This window comes from Spodoptera frugiperda, chromosome 26 (genome assembly GCF_023101765.2).
Source record: "Spodoptera frugiperda isolate SF20-4 chromosome 26, AGI-APGP_CSIRO_Sfru_2.0, whole genome shotgun sequence".
In the NCBI taxonomy this organism is placed as follows: domain Eukaryota; kingdom Metazoa; phylum Arthropoda; class Insecta; order Lepidoptera; family Noctuidae; genus Spodoptera; species Spodoptera frugiperda.
This window is the reverse complement of record NC_064237.1, coordinates 12,991,061-13,010,254: the sequence shown is the minus strand read 5'-3', so window position 1 is coordinate 13,010,254 and position 19,194 is coordinate 12,991,061. Positions and strand designations below refer to the sequence as shown.

General features: G+C 41.0%; 3 protein-coding genes and 1 long non-coding RNA gene across 4 annotated transcripts in view; 3 read left to right on the top strand and 1 right to left on the bottom strand.

The window, feature by feature from the left end:
• LOC118264677 (myosin heavy chain, non-muscle) overlaps positions 1 to 11,208 on the top strand; it is a 74,572-nt gene extending 63,364 nt beyond the window's left edge. Inside the window, 12 exon segments of the mRNA XM_050704905.1 lie at positions 1,664 to 1,795; positions 2,116 to 2,281; positions 3,203 to 3,306; positions 3,542 to 3,670; positions 3,917 to 4,165; positions 4,544 to 4,714; positions 5,015 to 5,269; positions 5,497 to 5,616; positions 5,914 to 6,063; positions 6,447 to 6,629; positions 6,975 to 7,138; positions 7,953 to 11,208. Coding sequence (XP_050560862.1) covers positions 1,664 to 1,795; positions 2,116 to 2,281; positions 3,203 to 3,306; positions 3,542 to 3,670; positions 3,917 to 4,165; positions 4,544 to 4,714; positions 5,015 to 5,269; positions 5,497 to 5,616; positions 5,914 to 6,063; positions 6,447 to 6,629; positions 6,975 to 7,138; positions 7,953 to 8,088 — 1,959 coding nt within the window. The 3' untranslated portion in view covers positions 8,089 to 11,208.
• The window catches only part of LOC126912499 (uncharacterized), a 235,454-nt gene that overhangs the window by 97,596 nt on the left and 118,664 nt on the right, over positions 1 to 19,194 (top strand). The gene's annotated exons all lie outside the window — the stretch shown is intronic.
• LOC118264037 (inositol monophosphatase 1) lies at positions 12,513 to 14,563 on the top strand. The gene has a single exon (XM_035576358.2). The coding sequence runs from the start codon at positions 12,684 to 12,686 to the stop codon at positions 13,500 to 13,502; it is 819 nt and encodes a 272-aa protein (XP_035432251.2). The 5' UTR covers positions 12,513 to 12,683; the 3' UTR covers positions 13,503 to 14,563.
• The window catches only part of LOC118264174 (uncharacterized), a 60,158-nt gene continuing 55,284 nt past the window's right edge, over positions 14,321 to 19,194 (bottom strand). Inside the window, exons 9-13 of the mRNA XM_050704862.1 lie at positions 18,969 to 19,151; positions 18,516 to 18,843; positions 18,302 to 18,433; positions 16,523 to 18,199; positions 14,321 to 16,112 (exon numbers count right to left, since the gene is read on the bottom strand). Of these exons, the coding sequence (XP_050560819.1) occupies positions 15,956 to 16,112; positions 16,523 to 18,199; positions 18,302 to 18,433; positions 18,516 to 18,843; positions 18,969 to 19,151 (2,477 nt within the window). The 3' untranslated portion in view covers positions 14,321 to 15,955. The remainder of the gene's footprint in view (positions 16,113 to 16,522; positions 18,200 to 18,301; positions 18,434 to 18,515; positions 18,844 to 18,968; positions 19,152 to 19,194) is intronic.

Genomic DNA, 19,194 nt, shown 5'->3' with positions numbered 1-19,194 from the left:
TCACTTGCACTACTATAGTTATACTGAGGCGGCCGAGCTCAACGCATCCGCCGCGCACAAACACGCCGCCACCACCGGGGCACAACTCGCCGAGGCACAGGTACACACTCACTTGCACTACTATAGTTATACTGAGGCGGCCGAGCTCAACGCATCCGCCGCGCACAAACACGCCGCCACCACCGGGGCACAACTCGCCGAGGCACAGGTACACACTCACTTGCACTACTATAGTTATACTGAGGCGGCCGAGCTCAACGCATCCGCCGCGCACAAACACGCCGCCACCACCGGGGCACAACTCGCCGAGGCACAGGTACACACTCACTTGCACTACTATAGTTATACTGAGGCGGCCGAGCTCAACGCATCCGCCGCGCACAAACACGCCGCCACCACCGGGGCACAACTCGCCGAGGCACAGGTACACACTCACTTGCACTACTATAGTTATACTGAGGCGGCCGAGCTCAACGCATCCGCCGCGCACAAACACGCCGCCACCACCGGGGCACAACTCGCCGAGGCACAGGTACACACTCACTTGCACTACTATAGTTATACTGAGGCGGCCGAGCTCAACGCATCCGCCGCGCACAAACACGCCGCCACCACCGGGGCACAACTCGCCGAGGCACAGGTACACACTCACTTGCACTACTATAGTTATACTGAGGCGGCCGAGCTCAACGCATCCGCCGCGCACAAACACGCCGCCACCACCGGGGCACAACTCGCCGAGGCACAGGTACACACTCACTTGCACTACTATAGTTATACTGAGGCGGCCGAGCTCAACGCATCCGCCGCGCACAAACACGCCGCCACCACCGGGGCACAACTCGCCGAGGCACAGGTACACACTCACTTGCACTACTATAGTTATACTGAGGCGGCCGAGCTCAACGCATCCGCCGCGCACAAACACGCCGCCACCACCGGGGCACAACTCGCCGAGGCACAGGTACACACTCACTTGCACTACTATAGTTATACTGAGGCGGCCGAGCTCAACGCATCCGCCGCGCACAAACACGCCGCCACCACCGGGGCACAACTCGCCGAGGCACAGGTACACACTCACTTGAACTACTATAGTTATACTGAGGCGGCCGAGCTCAACGCATCCGCCGCGCACAAACACGCCGCCACCACCGGGGCACAACTCGCCGAGGCACAGGTACACACTCACTTGCACTACTATAGTTATACTGAGGCGGCCGAGCTCAACGCATCCGCCGCGCACAAACACGCCGCCACCACCGGGGCACAACTCGCCGAGGCACAGGTACACACTCACTTGCACTACTATAGTTATACTGAGGCGGCCGAGCTCAACGCATCCGCCGCGCACAAACACGCCGCCACCACCGGGGCACAACTCGCCGAGGCACAGGTACACACTCACTTGCACTACTATAGTTATACTGAGGCGGCCGAGCTTACTCTGCGTCGTAGCAAAGTATAATTAGTTACTATTGCTATTAGAATTTATGTTGTGTCCATTAAAAAGTCATGACAGTGTTATATAATTCAAACTTTAGCTAAATATACTAAAGTAACGTGTAGTTACCCCTTTCAGTTCCACTGTAACGGTGATGAATTATTATAATTTCATTACAGTTAATTAAAAGTATTTCATTAAACTCTATTTTTGTACCAGGCTCTACTAGAAGAGGAGACGAAACAGAAGTTGTCTCTGCAAACCAAACTGCGCAACATCGAGCAACAACTGGAGCAGGCCAGGGACCAACTCGAGGAGGAGGAGGAGGCCAAGAAGAACTTGGAGAAACAAGTGAGTAACACATTTATCAGATATAAAATCTTTTGATCGAAATACCTATAAGAAACCCCAAAGAATTTTGTATTTCTTTTTTTGTCAAATTTTATGCTATCAATATTGTAAAGAGAAGATTATGGTTGTTGTGTAAAGAAAATTTGTAATTATTCTTCTTTATCATAGACTTTAATACTATATGGAAAAGTAATTAGATTGAAATTAAATTAAACAAGTAGTATAGATTGGAGTTATATTATATAAATATCAATACCATCAAAAAGTATTTCCCCAATCACAGTTTCTCAATTTCCTAACCCATCCATTTATAAATCCAGGTAACAGCGTTGACCCAGCAAGTGGCGGACGCTAAGAAAAAGGCAGAAGAAGAGGCGGAGAACGCGGCGGCGCTCGAGGAACAGCGGAAGAAGCTCAGCAAGGACGTGGAGGCACTGCATCGGCAGATCGACGAGCTGCAGCAGGCTAATGACAAGCTTGACAAGAGTTAGTCACGTTTTCTTCTAGTACAGTAGAAGCTCCTTATTCGCGGGGTATGCGTTCCGTAAATATGCCGCGAATACAGAAACCGTGAATATGGAATGGTAATTTGTATGGGGTTATAATAAGTTCCTAGATGACGAAATTAAGAAGCAAATAGTAGATAAAAAAAATGTTTAATTAAACTTTCTGATCATACATATTGCCTGATGATAATATTATTATTATTATCAGGTTTAGGTCACACTAGGTTTAGGCAGAAGTCACAATCTAGACGTAGCTGTAATAAGGTCTATTTTATTTTTTTATCCTTCTACTGACGCGTTGACAAAGGATAGCGAATGTATTTTCTTATGTTACGCACCAATCCGCGAATAGTGAAACCGCGAATGAAGGAAGCGCGAATAAGGAGCTTCAACTGTACTATTATTAGAACTTATGACGGGATATTTACCATGTTTATTCACTTTAGTGAGTTTCCGATATTTCGGCACTGTTGCAAGCGCCATGATCACGGATTAACTGTTAATCCGTCATAAGTGTTAATGACCATGTCAGTTTAAAAACTTATATTTTCTTCTAGTGCTTATTTATTTGGCTACTTTGTTACTACTGTAATAGGACTTCTTTGAGATGTTTTGTATACTACTTTCATTACCAGTGAAGTTTAGTTATAAGTCGCCTAGTAAACAGTCTAGTTTATTACACTAGCTAGACACCAGAAGCACCACGTGTGCCTTGTTGATTATGAAGGAATATAATTGTATTTTTTTTTTTTTAAGAATTTTGCTGCAGCTTATCCTTTGTCTAGGTGATTCTTTGGTTCTGTTTTTGATGGATAATTCATCGCTTTATTCTTCTTTAGTTCTATTTAGGGATGCCAAAAACCAAAGTTTATGGTCTATATTATGTAAAAATAATTTCCAGGTAAAAAGAAGATCCAGGCGGAATTGGAAGACACGAACATCGACCTGGAGGCGCAGCGAGCCAAGGTTATGGAACTCGAGAAGAAACAGAAGAGCTTCGATAAGGTACAGTATAAGGAAACGTGTAACTTATTCTTAATACTACTGAGGATTAAATATTAACGTGAGTTTGATCACCAGGTTGGATCACTGAATATTATATGAGGCACTTAAAGTTTATATTATTCTCTAACTCATTCTACTTCTTCACAATGAATCTAAGCCTTCGATTGGGAAGCCTTTTCGCTTCACTGACAGGCTGTTCTTCTATTTCCTTTAATGTAATCATGTTTTATTCCAGGTGGTATCAGAAGAGCGTGCGATAGCGGAGCGTTACGCGGCGGAGCGCGACGCGGCCGAGCGGGACGCGCGCGACAAGGAGACGCGCGTACTCTCGCTCACCAGGGAACTAGACACCGCGGCTGAGAAGGTACATATACTCTCCTGGTTGTCTACTAAATGTACTAGATTTATCAGTAATTGTAATAACTTCATGTTGACCCTTTGAATTTTTGCTGTTTATGCCAAAAATTGTTGAAGTGTAGATTGAAAAGAATTCGTCTCACAATACTTGTGTTAAAAAGAAGTTTAATTACGTAACACTGATAAGTTTAGCCTTACCTACCTTATACTAAAAACATATCAATATTAACTTTCTTTCTATCTCATTATCTAGATCGAAGAACTAGAACGCACAAAACGCCTCCTGCAATCCGAGCTAGACGAGCTAGCCAACACGCAAGGCACGGCGGACAAGAACGTGCACGAGCTGGAGAAGGCCAAGCGAGCCCTGGAGTCTCAGGTAGCGGAGCTGAAGGCACAGAACGAGGAGATCGAGGACGACCTGCAGATCACTGAGGACGCTAAACTGCGTCTCGAAGTCAACATGCAGGCCATGCGAGCTCAGTTCGAAAGGGACCTTCAGGTTTGTAGCTTTTTCACTCACTTAGAAGGCTCGATTAGTTTCGTGTTACTTTAGGTCCTGTGAATGAACTGTTCGGTAGTCATGTAGAATGTGTCACGGCACGGTAAATATTATACAATTACTTGTGTCTAAGTATAGGAACTGCGGACTACCTAGCTGGTTTACCGGGGTTCCGGCTTGAAAAGCAGGAGTAGGAACAGGGTGGTTTTTAGTCAGAAAGAGTCTGACACTCCCTCTCGCCTCGCCTAAGGCCAGAGAAGTCATTGAGTGATTTTATTCTCTTAAAAATAAAAATAAAATATATATCGGAAGTATTCGTTACAGTCGAACAGTCATAAGCAAAGTATTAATTTATTTATTTATCATCCATTACCGTAGGCCAAGGAGGAGCAGGGCGAGGAGAAGCGGCGCGGCATCGTGAAGCAGCTGCGCGACCTGGAGGCCGAGCTGGACGACGAGCGCAAGCAGCGCGCCGCCGTGCTCGCCATGCGGAAGAAGCTCGACGCCGACCTCAAGGACGCCGAGCAGGCGCTGCATCTCGCTAATAAGGTACATACTACTTGTGGTTCTTTCATTGCTTTATCTTACATTTAATATTTAATATTTTGAGTACCATGGAAGAAATAAAGTAGTAGTTTATAGCCAAATGTGGAGTGCAAAGGTTATAGTATATTACTATTTTTTATCTTCCGTTTCCGTATATCTAAGTTTCTTTTCTTCCGATCAATGTAATGTTGAAACAGTAATTTCACACATTTATGTTTTTTAGAATTTTCGATGGACATAATTATATTCAAATAAGTATTTTGTGATGTCGAGCACCTTCTAAAGAATGTACATGGTATCCAGGTGAAAGAAGACGCGGCGAAGCAGGTGAAGAAGCTGCAGCAGCAGTTGAAGGAGGCGGCCCGCGAGGCCGAGGAGGCGCGCGCCGGCCGCGAGGAGGCCGCGGCGGCCGCGCGGGACGCCGAGCGACGCGGGAAGGCGCTCGAGGCCGAGGCGCTCGCGCACGCCGAGGAACTCGCCGCCGCAGACCGCGCGCGACGACAGGCCGAGGCCGAGCGGGACGACCTGCTCGACGAACTCAACAACTCCTCCGCCAAGGTAACTAACATTTATCTAGAAACTTTACTTCCGAACGGTAATCTTACTTTTTGGTACGCTAATCTCACTTTGGTAATTTTGATACGGTATCTTTCCTTTGGGAATACAATCTACCGTTCTCAACGACATAAATTCATGATGTTTTGGAATCCTATCTTGTCTGTGCAGTTTGAAACCATTATGTCTTTATCGTGACATGTTTTTAAAACTCGCATGTTAATTTCCAGAGTACACTTCTCGTCGACGAGAAGAAGCGGCTGGAGGCACGGATAGCAGCGCTCGAAGAGGACCTCGATGAGGAACAGTCCAACAACGAAATCCTCAACGACAGGCTTCGGAAATCACAGGTACTATATATTATTACTACCTTCTTACCACGGCTTCACCGAATTGTAATCAGCAATCATACCTCAAGAAAATTATACAGTACAGTAAAAAAGTTTGCTGTATCATGTCTTAATACCGAACTTTATGCAGACTCGTTAAAACTATAACTCGCTAACACAATATGGTTATATAGTAAAAATCAGTATCTACACAAAATATCACATCAAGATAAGTATTATTTAATGTATTTTTCTATGAGAAAAACGACGACTGTAAATCCGATAAAAATATTTAAATTCGATCCTCATCTTCCCCAGAACCAAATCGACCAGCTTACAATGGAGCTGGGCACAGAGAAGTCGGCCACGCAGAAACTGGAGAGCGGCAAGTTAGTGCTGGAGCGACAGAACAAGGAACTCAAGGCCAAACTCGCGGAGCTCGAGACTGCCGCCAGGACCAAGACCAAGGTAAGGGAAACATTATTGTCATCGTCATCAGTCTGTTTTCGTCTACTTCTGGACTGGATATAGCCTGTCTAATAATTTCCAGATTGGTAGGTGCAAAGATATCTGTTAAACACTTCGTTAGTCGATTAATCGCAAGCAGTATTTCAAAATTTACCAAACAAATTACTAAAGATATTAGTTTCCGAAAATTCCCAGGAATAGTACTAAATCTGGAATTGTGCACGACTATTAGATTTGTCCCTTATATCCTACATTTTGTAACATTTTGCTCTGGCCATATCTAAATAGGTAAAAACGTACTACAGATGTCCTATGACTAGAAATTAGTAAATAAAATCCGAGTACATGAAATATGGTGTGTGATTATTTGTTCGTATTACCAGGGCGTGATAACTTCCTTGGAGCTGAAGGTGGCTAACCTGGAGGAGCAGTTGGAGGCGGAGTCCCGCGAGAGGCTGGCGCAGCAGAAGGCGTCGCGCAAGTTGGACAAGAAGATGAAGGAGCTCGCGCTGCAACTGGACGAGGAGAGGAGGCACGCTGACCAGTACAAGGAACAGATTGAGAAGGTAAGTTCTTGCAATATATTGGTTCCATAGCATCAGTTTGAAGACGACCACCGTTGGAAAGCCTTTTTTAGATTTAAAGAACGATGCTGCTAATCTCTTATTAATGATTTCATATGTGTATTCATATGCTGTGTTTATGTGCCAATTTTAAGAAAATATTCGAGTAAGAGTGGTCGAAAGACGTTTAGCGTCTTGTTTATAATGCATTCTTGCGTTAGATGTAATATGACGAAAGTCAGACCATCTTATGTTCTACTATCTACCTAGGTACAGTTACCGAAAGAACTAAACAAGGTAAGAAAAAGTAAGGAGAAACATTATTAACCATACATTGTTGCATTCCAGATGAACGTCCGCGTGAAAGCTCTGAAGCGTCAGCTCGACGAGGTGGAGGAGGAGGTGCAGCGCGAGAAGGTCGGCAAGCGGAAGGCGCAGCGCGAGCTCGAGGACATGCTCGAGACGCACGAGACCCTCACCCGGGAGTGCAACAACCTGCGCAACAAGCTCAGGTACATATTGCACTGCTTACACCATATTATATACTGATGTAGCTTTATTTCAGCTGTAGCTGATGATCACACGACGAGTTTTGAACCTAGAAGATGATGTTTGATTTCATGTACACAATTATCTAAATGTACCTAAACATCATTCCGTATATCCCCTTTCCACTAAGGAGACCAAAAGTGCCTTCCAGACTTCCTTTGTAAACTAACTTTCTTTGTACACATCCTGATTAACATGGACATGTCCACCTCAGTACACAGATGTATGTGTTGTATTATATTTCCGTTAGGCCGTCGTTCGCGGATGACGAAACTACTAGCGAGTGGGGGAGTGAGTAAGCGAACTACGAGCGAGCGACTAGCGCAGGTATACTGGCTACTAAACACGCCCGGGACGATCCCGGGACTAATGGGCTCGCTCGCATTGGACGATACATGTGGAATGGGAACTACTGCTTTATTGACAGTTACTGATCGTCATGCTTATAATCCTTCACTCTTACAGTCATCGAATGAACGAATGGTCACATCACTCAACGATAAAACTTCATTCATTATTGTGCTGTTGTTTTTTAGGAGTTTTACGAAATTCCTCTTCGACTGGTATTCCGAATGGTGGTTGTAATAAGGGGGTAACCTGCGCATCAATGGTCGACAGTAGCGTGGGTTGTTGCTTGGAATAACTGTGTTCGTTGTGTCGTCCGGTTTTGATGTGTGTTACTTATGGAACTGAGAATGTTTGGCGTTGTATTAATTGTAACATAAAGGTTATCTGTAGCTATAATACGTTGTTATAATATTTGTGATATGTCCCCAGACGGCAGGGCGGCGGCATCGGTCTGTCGGGCGCGTCGTCGTCGTCCCGCATGAAGCGCACGTCGCTGGCGCCGGGCGCCGGCTCGGGCGACGAGTCCTTCGACGACGTCAACGACACCACCAACAGCGTCGAGTAACCACACTCCGCGGCACGTCACGTCACGTCACGGAACGCTCGCCACTACACACCCGTCACATGATGTACAGACGTGTGACGTTAGCAATAACTTAGTATGTGACCCGAGCGGCGCAGTGCATCGACATGTTATAGTGGATGTACTGCGCCACTCGGGAGTGCCGAGCGAGGCCCGGTGACGTCACGCTACGACCACGTAACACTACATGTAATAGCACATGTGAGGTAATGTCTTCTCTCACTATTTCGTTCAAGTATTCTAAACTGTCGTCCAAATGCACGCGTTCTATATACCACAATAATACAGCGATGTCAGTTCCAAACTCAGCGCTGCAGTATTGTGGTACGCCCGCTCAAGCTAACAGCTCAGCTTGAGGGGCGGACAGGAATATTATCAATATGCCACACATATTGATAATATTATTTTATACAATGAACTATGTCAAACGTGATTAACATCAGTTTAGTGACTATTTGACTTTAGGCTAAGTAGTTATTTTTGAAATTTTATTGTTATTTCTTTGTAACTGTTCTATATTCGTCGACGTACTTAATTACTGAAGAATACATTTGTTCATATGATGCTCTTACATGTAGCTCTAGTATACTACAATCGTATTTTTGTATATAAATCTTGGGTGAGGGATTATGGTATTGTAAACCCGTGTTCACGTTAGCTGTCACACTGAAGTAGCCAGGATGTGATGTAGGACTTGTACATTAGCGTTACAAACTTACGATTGTATGCGTGTGGCCCACGAGTCATGTAAATCGAGTTAATGTATGGATATAGCGAACAGCTGAGAACGCATAGGCTTTTGTATCTAATATACGTTTTCTTTCATTGTATAATATTATTATATATGTACGTGAAATTTTAATATCATTATGAAATATTTTGAGTACATTTTTTCAGTTTTAGGTGTATGAATATGTACGCTAATTTATATGTCAATATAATAGTTTTACAAATGCATGAAAAATGTCGGAGTAGTATATTCGTTCCGTGTTACACGCCGCGCCGCGGGCAACCTATGGCGTACAGGTTCCTACGTCTAGAACGATCACGCGGGTGCTCAATTTACACTAAACAAATACTGCATTTAAACAGTCGAATCTCTCAACACAATAGCAATTGGTGATAATACCCATCCCAGTATTAAACTATACATTCCTAACAATCGAGATTTTCACTTTGCCCAGACCAAGTCGGACGGGTAGATTGTTAAATTACTCATTGGGTGATATTTGTAATGAAATTTTTTAAAGTATTATTAAAATGTGGCAAAATATTACTTATTCTGATTGCATTTAAACGCGACTGAGTAACCAAGACTGTTGTTGCGATATCTGACTCCCCCTCCATTGTCAATCGTACCGTTTGCGAGATCTACCGCGTCACCGCTGAGCACACTCCCTCCACTCGTCCACTACCGCACGACTGCACTCTGCACTACTGCACTACTGCAGCACTACTGCCACTCTCTCGGTCTCAGTCAGTCGAGTGTGCTCGGTGCTCGACACCTACATGTAAATATATCAGTGTGAGTCACTGAGCGCTTAGTTGCCATACAAATTTTAATGATAGTTGTAAGTAAACATGTGAGCTTTTCATGTGATGGGGTGTGACGCCGTGCTCGACACAAACTTAGTTGACATAACTCACAGTCGGCTCAGTTTTTGAAGATAACATTGAGCACAAAATAAAATAATTTTGATTGAAGCAAAATAGAAATATTTGTGCAAGCAAACTTGCTCAAAGTTCTGGGCTGTATGGAAGGAAAGCAATGCGCGATTTTGTCGAGACGACGTGCTATCACACCTGTGATGTTACAATAATGTCTCGTACCATCCCGCAGCATGTTGAATGTAAATACACCGCTCAGGTGGTGTCATGTAAATTTGTTTACATAACGACAAAACGGTAAATTTGGACTTTCCGATTTTGCCTAGTGAATCTATATACAATTGTGGAGCTGAAATCACTCACAGTGTTAATCTTGTGGAAGTGCTTATACTGCAATGGATCGCACCACAAGTGGTAAGTCATTAAGTAAGTAAGTGTAAGTGGTTGCTGCGCTCATATCATGTCTGTGATATGGTATTTAAGTTGGGCAAGGCATGAAAATGTAACTCCACCAGCTCAGTTTCTAGAAAATGTTTTGTTAACATTATGAAAATGAATAGTTTCACAAATAAACGATTTATTTTAAAGTGTTGAAGTTTTTTCATATATTATGTTTAATTATTAATTTGATACAAAGTTTCTTATCTATACGTTTTCTTTGTACTGTAAGCCGCTCAATAAAGTAAAAAATAGTACAATATTTTCATGTTCATGTTCAAGCCCAAACGCCATACAAAGTGGTTGATGTCCTTTTAATGATAGTTGTAAGTAAACATGTGAGCTTTTCATGTGATGGGGTGTGACGCCGTGCTCGACACAAACTTAGTTGACATAACTCACAGTCGGCTCAGTTTTTGAAGATAACATTGAGCACAAAATAAAATAATTTTGATTGAAGCAAAATAGAAATATTTGTGCAAGCAAACTTGCTCAAAGTTCTGGGCTGTATGGATGGAAAGCAATGCGCGAGCGAGGCGGCGTCACACCTCGTGTTAAGTGTTACAATAATGTCTCGTACCATCCCGCAGCATGTTGAATGTAAATACACCGAGCAGGTGGTGTCATGTAAATTTGTTTACATAAATACAAAACGGTATTATTTGTGTCTGCAGGCGAGGGTTTGCGCTAGAACGGCTTGCTCTTATACACTTAGGTAAGACTCGTAGTAATAAATTGTGGCCTTAAGTTTTGTTTATTGTCGACTTAATACGTAAAATGGATTGGAATTGTCTCTTGTAACAGAGGCCTAACTTGTATCGTGCGAGCATTTTTTATCATTATTTACCAAGAGTCTTCATGACCACTTTTTTATTCATTATTATAGTTTCCCGAATAATAATATAAAATTTAAATGTAAGTAAACATTGAAGCATAAACTTATTTTACATAAATATTATATTTAATTATTAACAATATTGATAATTGTAAAATTGGCCATAGGTTGTAACAAGTTATCAGTTGGCATGCCAATTAAACAATTTTTCATGATTTTTACATCATTTGTTTTATTTCAACCCACATCAACCTGACGACGTTCATGAACGTCCACGTAAAAACACTGTATTTTTTTAGCAATAAACCGCTTCAGCGTTTTATTGATACCAAGTGCGACTTCAAAATTTCTCAACAATGGACGAACAGGGTTTCTAGCGTCGCAAAAACTTGAGTATCGGTAACTAACTCCAAATAGAAAAATGTGATATTTATGGTAAAACGAGGTTCGAGTCCCGTAGGGACCTAATTGCTATTATTATTATACAAACTGCTATTATTAAATAACTGTTATCGTCATTCCTCCATGTCAATCTGAAAATACTACTTCTGAATTATTCGAAACACACACGTCCATCTCTAAATTCTATTTGGCAAGATTACTAGATACACCACATGTTCCGCGGCTGTCGTTGAGTCGAAAGTCGTTCGTGCTTGGACATTTAATGAAGCCGCCGAGTTAACCCGCCGGCAATATAAGGGCCAATATCACACCGAAAGAGCGGCGAAGGGCAGCGGAGCGCAGCGACCCGCTTTATTAGATAAAATATGCGAGGATTCCCGTGACTGCTCGAAAAAGTCGCTGGAATGCGCGATAAGTCGCGGGACACCGCGCGTGTTTCATCGAGCCCGCACGCGATGAATTCACGGGTCGTTCTATGCGCATTTCAAAGATTCAATAAAACTCGAGGAAACTTGTGTTTATGCAGTGAAAATGAGTATTTTGGATTTAATTATTATTGCACATATAAATAATTATTATTGCGAGGGGCGGGATATTGCCAGCGGTTCAGTACTGCTCGAGCATTTTCGGTTACCGACGAATGCTTGCGCAGTCGCGCGCCGTTTATGGAATTCGCCGGAATTCCTGCGGCTCCGACGTTAGAGCATAAACGGTCGCGCGGGCTCGTTCGACGTTTCTCAGTGCGATAATAGTATCCTGTATAATAATAAAAATTAAGTTAAAATATCTCATGACACTGATAGTTAGCGCAGTGCTTGAGCTGACTGACTGCTGCGCATTATTATTAACGGGTTCGAGTCCCTAACACTTACACACTATAGGACCTAAAAATATAAAATTGCGCTCTCCATACATTGTGCGATGATGTCTTCTCAAGACCAAGACCTTTTTGACCAAGGACGTTGAAAAAAGGGACAAATTTCAAACTGAAGAAAAGTCCTTCTCAGTCTTATAATTCTAGAATTTTATTGTACGAAATCCAGATGCATAATTTGAATGAATCGATAAAAACTGTCAATGTCAAGGCGAGAATTTGACATTGTTTTGACAAAAGACAATGTCAAATGTGTCAAATTAGATGAGTCGAACTTGAACTACTCAGTTAATACGGCTATTGGTAACTTTACCTTATTTTCTTACGCTTTTCAATACTTCTGTCAGAATTCTCGGAAAACTCCTAACGTGTTACATTCGCCTTCACTTTCGAGGTGCTCAACGAAATCTTTCATTCAAAATGGATCAAATAGACCAATATTTCGATGTCGCCTTATCACTGGTTAAATCGGCTGGAAGCCTTATAAGTGAACATGTAAACGGATGTACAGTGTTCGAGAAGAAGTCCTGTGATATTGACCTTGTTACTGAAATAGATAAAAAGGTTGAGGAAACGCTTATTGGCGGTTTATCCAAACAATTCCCAACGCATAAGTTTATTGGTGAGGAATCGGTTTCTAGCGGAGCGAAGTGCGAGCTGACTGACGCTCCCACTTGGATCATCGACCCAGTGGACGGTACACTCAATTTTGTCCATGGTTTTCCTCAGTGTTGCATATCAGTTGGTCTCGCTATCAACAAGGAGTGCGTCGCTGGTATTATTTACAACCCTAACTTGGGCCAGCTCTTCACTGCCAAGAAGGGTCAGGGAGCATTCCTGAATGGCAGACAGATACATGTATCTCAAGTGACAGAGCTGCGTAATGCTTTAGTTGCTTTTGAAGCCGGCACAAGTCGTGATGAAGAGAGATGTAGAATTGTTTTTGAGAATTACAAGCTTATTGTGAACAATGGTCATGGCTTACGTTCGTTGGGCTCTGCTGCGTTGAATATGGCGATGGTGGCAATGGGTGGGGCTGATGCCAACTTTGAATTTGGAATCCATGCTTGGGATATTGCTGCGGGAGACATTTTGGTGAGAGAGGCTGGAGGAGTATGCATAGACCCTGCTGGGGGACCTCTGGACCTATTATCGCGCCGAGTACTTTGTGCTAGCACTGCTGAGTTGGCTCAGGAGCTGTCCAAGACCCTGGTGCAGTTCTACCCAGAGAGGGATTAAGTAAATCAAAAGTATAGATGTGGTTTGTGATTTGTGTATGTATGTTCAAAGTACCTAGCTGTTAAATGTAACCTGTAATGTATACCTTATACTGTAACCTGAAGAAAGTACCTCTTAAGTAACATAATATATTAATGTTATAAACATTATGGTATACCAAATGTACTTAATATTCAAGCATCAATTGTGATTTGTTTTCATTATAATTCTTGGAACCAGTGAAAGGCATATTGTGTCCGGCACATAATATAATCAATGTGCTTCGCGATTATAGTACCTTTATAACACTGGCTTTTATAATAGTTACTTAGAATTTTCCTTTTTTTAAACTGAATGATTTTTTCTGCCAAAGAATATTATTTAAAGATTTTAAATTAAAACAATTTTTTATATTATTTTTAAATTATTTTATTCACATTGTAATTGTTACAAGGGAAAAGTATACTATGAAGTTATTAAAATGTTGATGATTAATGTAAAAGTGTATTTAGTTGTTTGTACTTATTAAATGTTTATAGAAAATGTAAAAATAAGTGAAATTATTATTGTTATGCCAGTTGTACTATAGTATATAGTTGTACTGTAGTATAACTATAAGTAATTACATCTCTTCTGATTAATATTTATGATCAATTTAATACAAAGCTAATGAGATTGCATTTACTGGTGAACTTCAATAATTTTCTTTTACCAGTGCCTACTGAGTTTCTCAAAAACATTTTCGAGTTTATTATCATTTTCATAGATACATTTTTAGTAGCAAATAATCAAATTTCTTATTGTGACAATATCACAAATAAATTAAAATTACAATAATGTTGAAAAAATATTTTTATTACATAAACTATAGGTAATTAAAAATAAACTTAAAGTATAAAATCAAACAGTCTTTAGTCGTATTTAGCAAATATGTCAGTCATATTGTCATACTTAAATAACTTGTCATGACGAGATCCAGTTATAAAAATGTCATAGTCTTTAGTCAATGTTATTGTCATAAAACAACATTTTATGTACCTACTTATAAGTGAAGAATAAATAAATGAAATATATTTTGTTCATTTCTTGTTATTATTTTTAAAATGAAGTCAGTACTATTGATTCATTTTGTATTTATTGATGACATGAATATATTTTTAAGTCATAGTCATAATAGTAAGTCATTTGGTAGTCTTTTGTGTCTTAGTGCATATTCTATTAATATGTAGGGATATCAATGCGTAGGTCAATCACTTTTAGACAAGTCAGTCAGTCATTGATTTTATCAAGTCAGTCGCTCAGCCAGTCAGTCAGTTAGTATTTTAGTCAGTCAGTCAGTTATTTATGTAGTCTAGTCGAAGTAACTTTCGTATTTCCTCTAGCTTACATCACAGCTACACTTTTCGAACCTTGTATGGTTCGCTAGTACAGTCATAGTCAGGTAACAAAATCTATAGTTTGAATAGTTAAGTCGTTTGTTACGTCACGTCTTTATAAGTCATTAAAAAGTCAAAGTCAAAGCATTTATTTTAATTAATCCTTCATTAGGCACGTCAATTTGAATTTTTTGTTAGTCTGTCCGCAAGTGATGCTAGCAAGTCAAGTTACATTAATATTTTTGCAGTCAGTCGACAACAACGTCAGTCAGTCGACAAAAATGTCAGTCAATTTTAGTCAGTCATGTCAGATTTTTCATATTGGTCAGGTATGGGTACTGCCAATAGAATTTAATAAGAAAACTCGATGTCTTTTTCAGTCTAGTATAGGATTAAAATAGTACGTAGTACTTTCGAAGTTCAGTATTTTTTTTCGGTCAAAGTCAGTCATCTTTACTCGTCAGTTTTTTACAATGTCTTGATAATTCTAAAACACCTAGTAATATGATAATATCGGAGATAAGTCTGGCAACGTAATTTAAGTAAGTCATGTTTTCTAAACGATATCGCAGTGTGGTAAATATTTAATGTCATCAATATGATCACATTGCGTCACTTTGTTTTAGTGGTACTTAGACATCCTTATAAGTAGGTACATTATTATTGTTATACTGAGTCCTTGCGTTCGTCTATTGTCATAAGTCATTGGTCATGTCATTGAGTCAGTAGTCATAGTCATAATTAGTCAGTCATGTTTAAAAACAAATCTATCATCGTCCTTAGCACTTTCTGTCATGAATAGGGGATCGAAAAAGCCCCTAATATGAGTGTTTCTGACAAAATATAACACCACATACTTTGTGGGTCACATTATACCTAAATATTTTTTTCTTGTCCGATCCCGTATTACACATTTTTACTTAACATCTCAGTTAATTATCACTTATCCTCATTTAAAACTAGCTTCAATTTAGAATTGCCTATTAAAATATCACGTACCAACAGGAATTACTCCTGTTCATTAAAAAACCATCAAAATTGTTACTACGATGTCCTTACAATCTATTTAAGCAAGATTATCTAGAGCTGGAGCTGTTCTCATGGTCTTCCGATGCCCGGCCTTCGTCTCCTGAAGCTGTTGAAGGCGATAGGAGTTGGTATTTCCTTGAGTGCATATGGATCTGTCTTGATTGCCGGCATTTTGTGCTGCTCTGGTAGGTCAGAATTTTCTTCGTACACCGCCCAATGAGAGGCACTGAAATAAAAACTTATGGTTAATTGATATTCAATTTATTACAGATATTTTACGAGAGTATCGAAAATTCTAATTGAGCATGTTATACGCCTTATACTCCGGTATAAGGCCTTGAGTGGTCTGCCATAATTTCGCCAGTATCACAATCTAATCAGTAATTAAATTTAACTGCACAGAACAGAAATACACAATGCACTTGAAATGATATTGATATTATGATAATGAGGAAGACAGAACATATTTAGTTTGTTATTTAAACATCGTATTCACTAGCGTAGGCACTGATTTACTGAGTATCTAATTATTTATGATTCAAAGGTATTGTTATCAAGTCTAATTTGAACTTGGTTTAAATACCGATGTTTGGGCATTCAGCAGTGATTCAGAAACTATTAAAATATTAAACTCACCTATTCTCACTCGGTATGACTTGGAAAGCCACTGATGGAGTTTTAGCCGGACTTGAACTTGGCTTTACTCTGTTTTTATGTCGCTCCTGCGCCTTAGACTTCACTTCAACCTCGTCTAGTGAAGCCATCTTGTCAACAGCTGATCGTTCTTCTATTTTCTGATTGTCAGGATCATTGTAAGCATTGTGGACAACTTCTTTCTTCTCATCTTTGTTACTAGGTCTCGGAGTACTTTTGTCATCGTCATAGTATTTGTGTAAAACGTTTCTAATGTAGTAGTACTTATTTGTCTGTATCGGCACTTCATCATTCCGTCTTGTCGGTCTTTGTAAGTAAGGTTTAGTTGCAGTCTCATATACGTAAAACGTCGAAAGTTTCATGTTCTTGTCTTCATTAGCGTCAAATGTCGAGAAATCTTTACTTATAGTCTCAGCTTTGTGTCTGTCTGCCACCTCTTTCTCAGTTATATCTTTAGCCGCAATATGTTTGTCAGTCAACTTTTTCTCAGTCGTACTAGCTTCACCTTTGTAAGTCCCTACGTAACCAAATGTCACTAGTTTGTATAAGTCAGTCGTGCTTTCAGGTTTAGCGGTTGGTTTGTCAGTCACTTTGTCTCTTGGAGTCACAGTCTCGTCATTGGATCTGGCAGATGAAGGATAGTTATATTTAGTAGTGTGTGTCGGTCTGTTGTACCTGTAGTTGTTTTGTTGAGTGTCTGGTCTGTTGTAGTAGTAAGGTTTGTTTGGTCGTCTGTAAGTATCGTCATAAGTCTGGTAGGTCACTTTGACCACGTCTCTGTCAGTCATAGGTCGTCCGGTAGTGTGTCGTCTGGTCGACTGACGCCAAGACTCAGTGGGTCTCGGCACATAGTTTATCAAGTAAGTGTATTTGTCAATGTTCTCAGTCACTGTAATTACTGGCCGACGGTTTGGTCTGTGATTGTTATACTGTGGTCTTTTATGTGCAACGTTATTAATAACAACCGATTGCACTTGTTGAGTGTCTTCTTCATCGTCATAGTCATATTCGTCATACTTATTAGCAGGTCTACGTCTAGAGTCCATTTTAAAGTCATCAAATCGTCGGCTTTTGTTTTTGAAGTCTAGTTTGTCGTCAATCTGTACGTCACGTCTAGTCACGGTGGGTTTAGTCGTCAGGTTAGGTTTAGTTGTCGTAGTCACGTCTTTAGTCAAAGTCAAGTTAAGCTCGTCACTGTCATTGTCTTTCTTTAGTTCAGTTACGTTAAGTTTGTCCGTCAAGTGTTCTTTAGTCAAGTTTTCAATTGTCATGTTTTTAATAGTCGTGGAATTGTTGTCAGGTTTCTTTTTCGTAGGTTTTGAGGCACCTTTCGGAGCAGTCCTTCTAGTAGTCGAAGGTTTGGATGTAGTTGTTGTTTTCCTAGTGTGTTTTGGAGTAGTTTCTTCAGATTTGCTGATGTCGTTATCAGATTCATCGTCCTGATCTATTTCGACCCAGGGAGATAAGTCAAAGTTATTCAGCAGTCCGTTCTGGCAGGATATTCTGTCATTGTCAGGGTTGTCAGTGGATAGGAAAACGAAAGGTTGTACTGTCTCTATGCTGTCTAAAGTACGGCAGAGGATTTGTGCGAAGGATATCCTACGAATTTGTTGGAGCTGCGCTGGCGTGAACGATGATTCAAAGCCTCCGTTTTCGTACCTGGAAGTAACAGTGAATATAAATTAATACGTAATAATTTCTCTAAATTTGAAAAATACCTTGTTTAAAACTTAATTTAGGTACTGACAAGTGTTAACTTACCAAAACCGATCTCCTTTCCTGAGATTGCTGAACTGCTGCGCTATGATGCAGGCAAATGTTGGTCCCACGAGACCACCAACTACTGGTCTCTCTGCCATACCCGCAGTGAAGAGATCTATATCATCCACGTGCCTGGAAGATTACGTGATAGTTTAAATTGGAATTTAGTTGTATAATCGGACTACTTAGGAGTCATTCTGAATGGTCTATTTACCTATACAGTGTCTTCATCTTCCTCGCAGCCCTAGCTGGCATCACTCGGAGCAGGTCCTCAAAGTCTTCAATAGCAGACAACCCACAAGGTTCCCTCCACGATGTATACGGAGGAACTCCATGGTCCCTTCCCCTCTGAATGTTAATAGCTGCGAGGTCCATTCCGAAGTCGAAATGAGGAGTTTGGAACAGGTGGTTGGTGAGCTCTCCCGTGATGAACTCGTCGCGTTTTTGGATCGGCTGGTTCAGCATGCCAAGGAGAAGGCGGTCTACTGCTCCGATAGACCAGATGTTGGAGGGGTTTGTTAGTTCGTCGTGGAGAGATACATCTAGAAAAGGAGATTTAGAAGTTAGTAATGTCATCAACAAAATCTTTACAGATCAAAAATATACGATCAATCTTTAAATAGTCCAAGATAAAATACAGAAGTACCTTATGAACTTAAATACTCACTGTTACTCATAGGTCTATGGAACCTATCGAAGCGCACCATGGAAGACTGTACGAGGCTGTGGCCAAACCTGAAGGCTGCTGAACCGAACGAGCTGGCTGGACTAGCGTTGATCTTGGGGTTGTAACCCTTGAAGTATCCTTTCTTCTGTAGTTCCAGCTCAAAGCGGTGCATCACCTCAGAACCTGGGGAGGAATGTTTTAAATAAGCAGTATTTTGGAATTTATT

Coding starts and splice junctions, on each gene's coding strand:
- LOC118264037 (XM_035576358.2), top strand. CDS start 12,684: ATGGATCAAATAGACCAATATTTCGATGTCGCCTTATCACTGGTTAAA.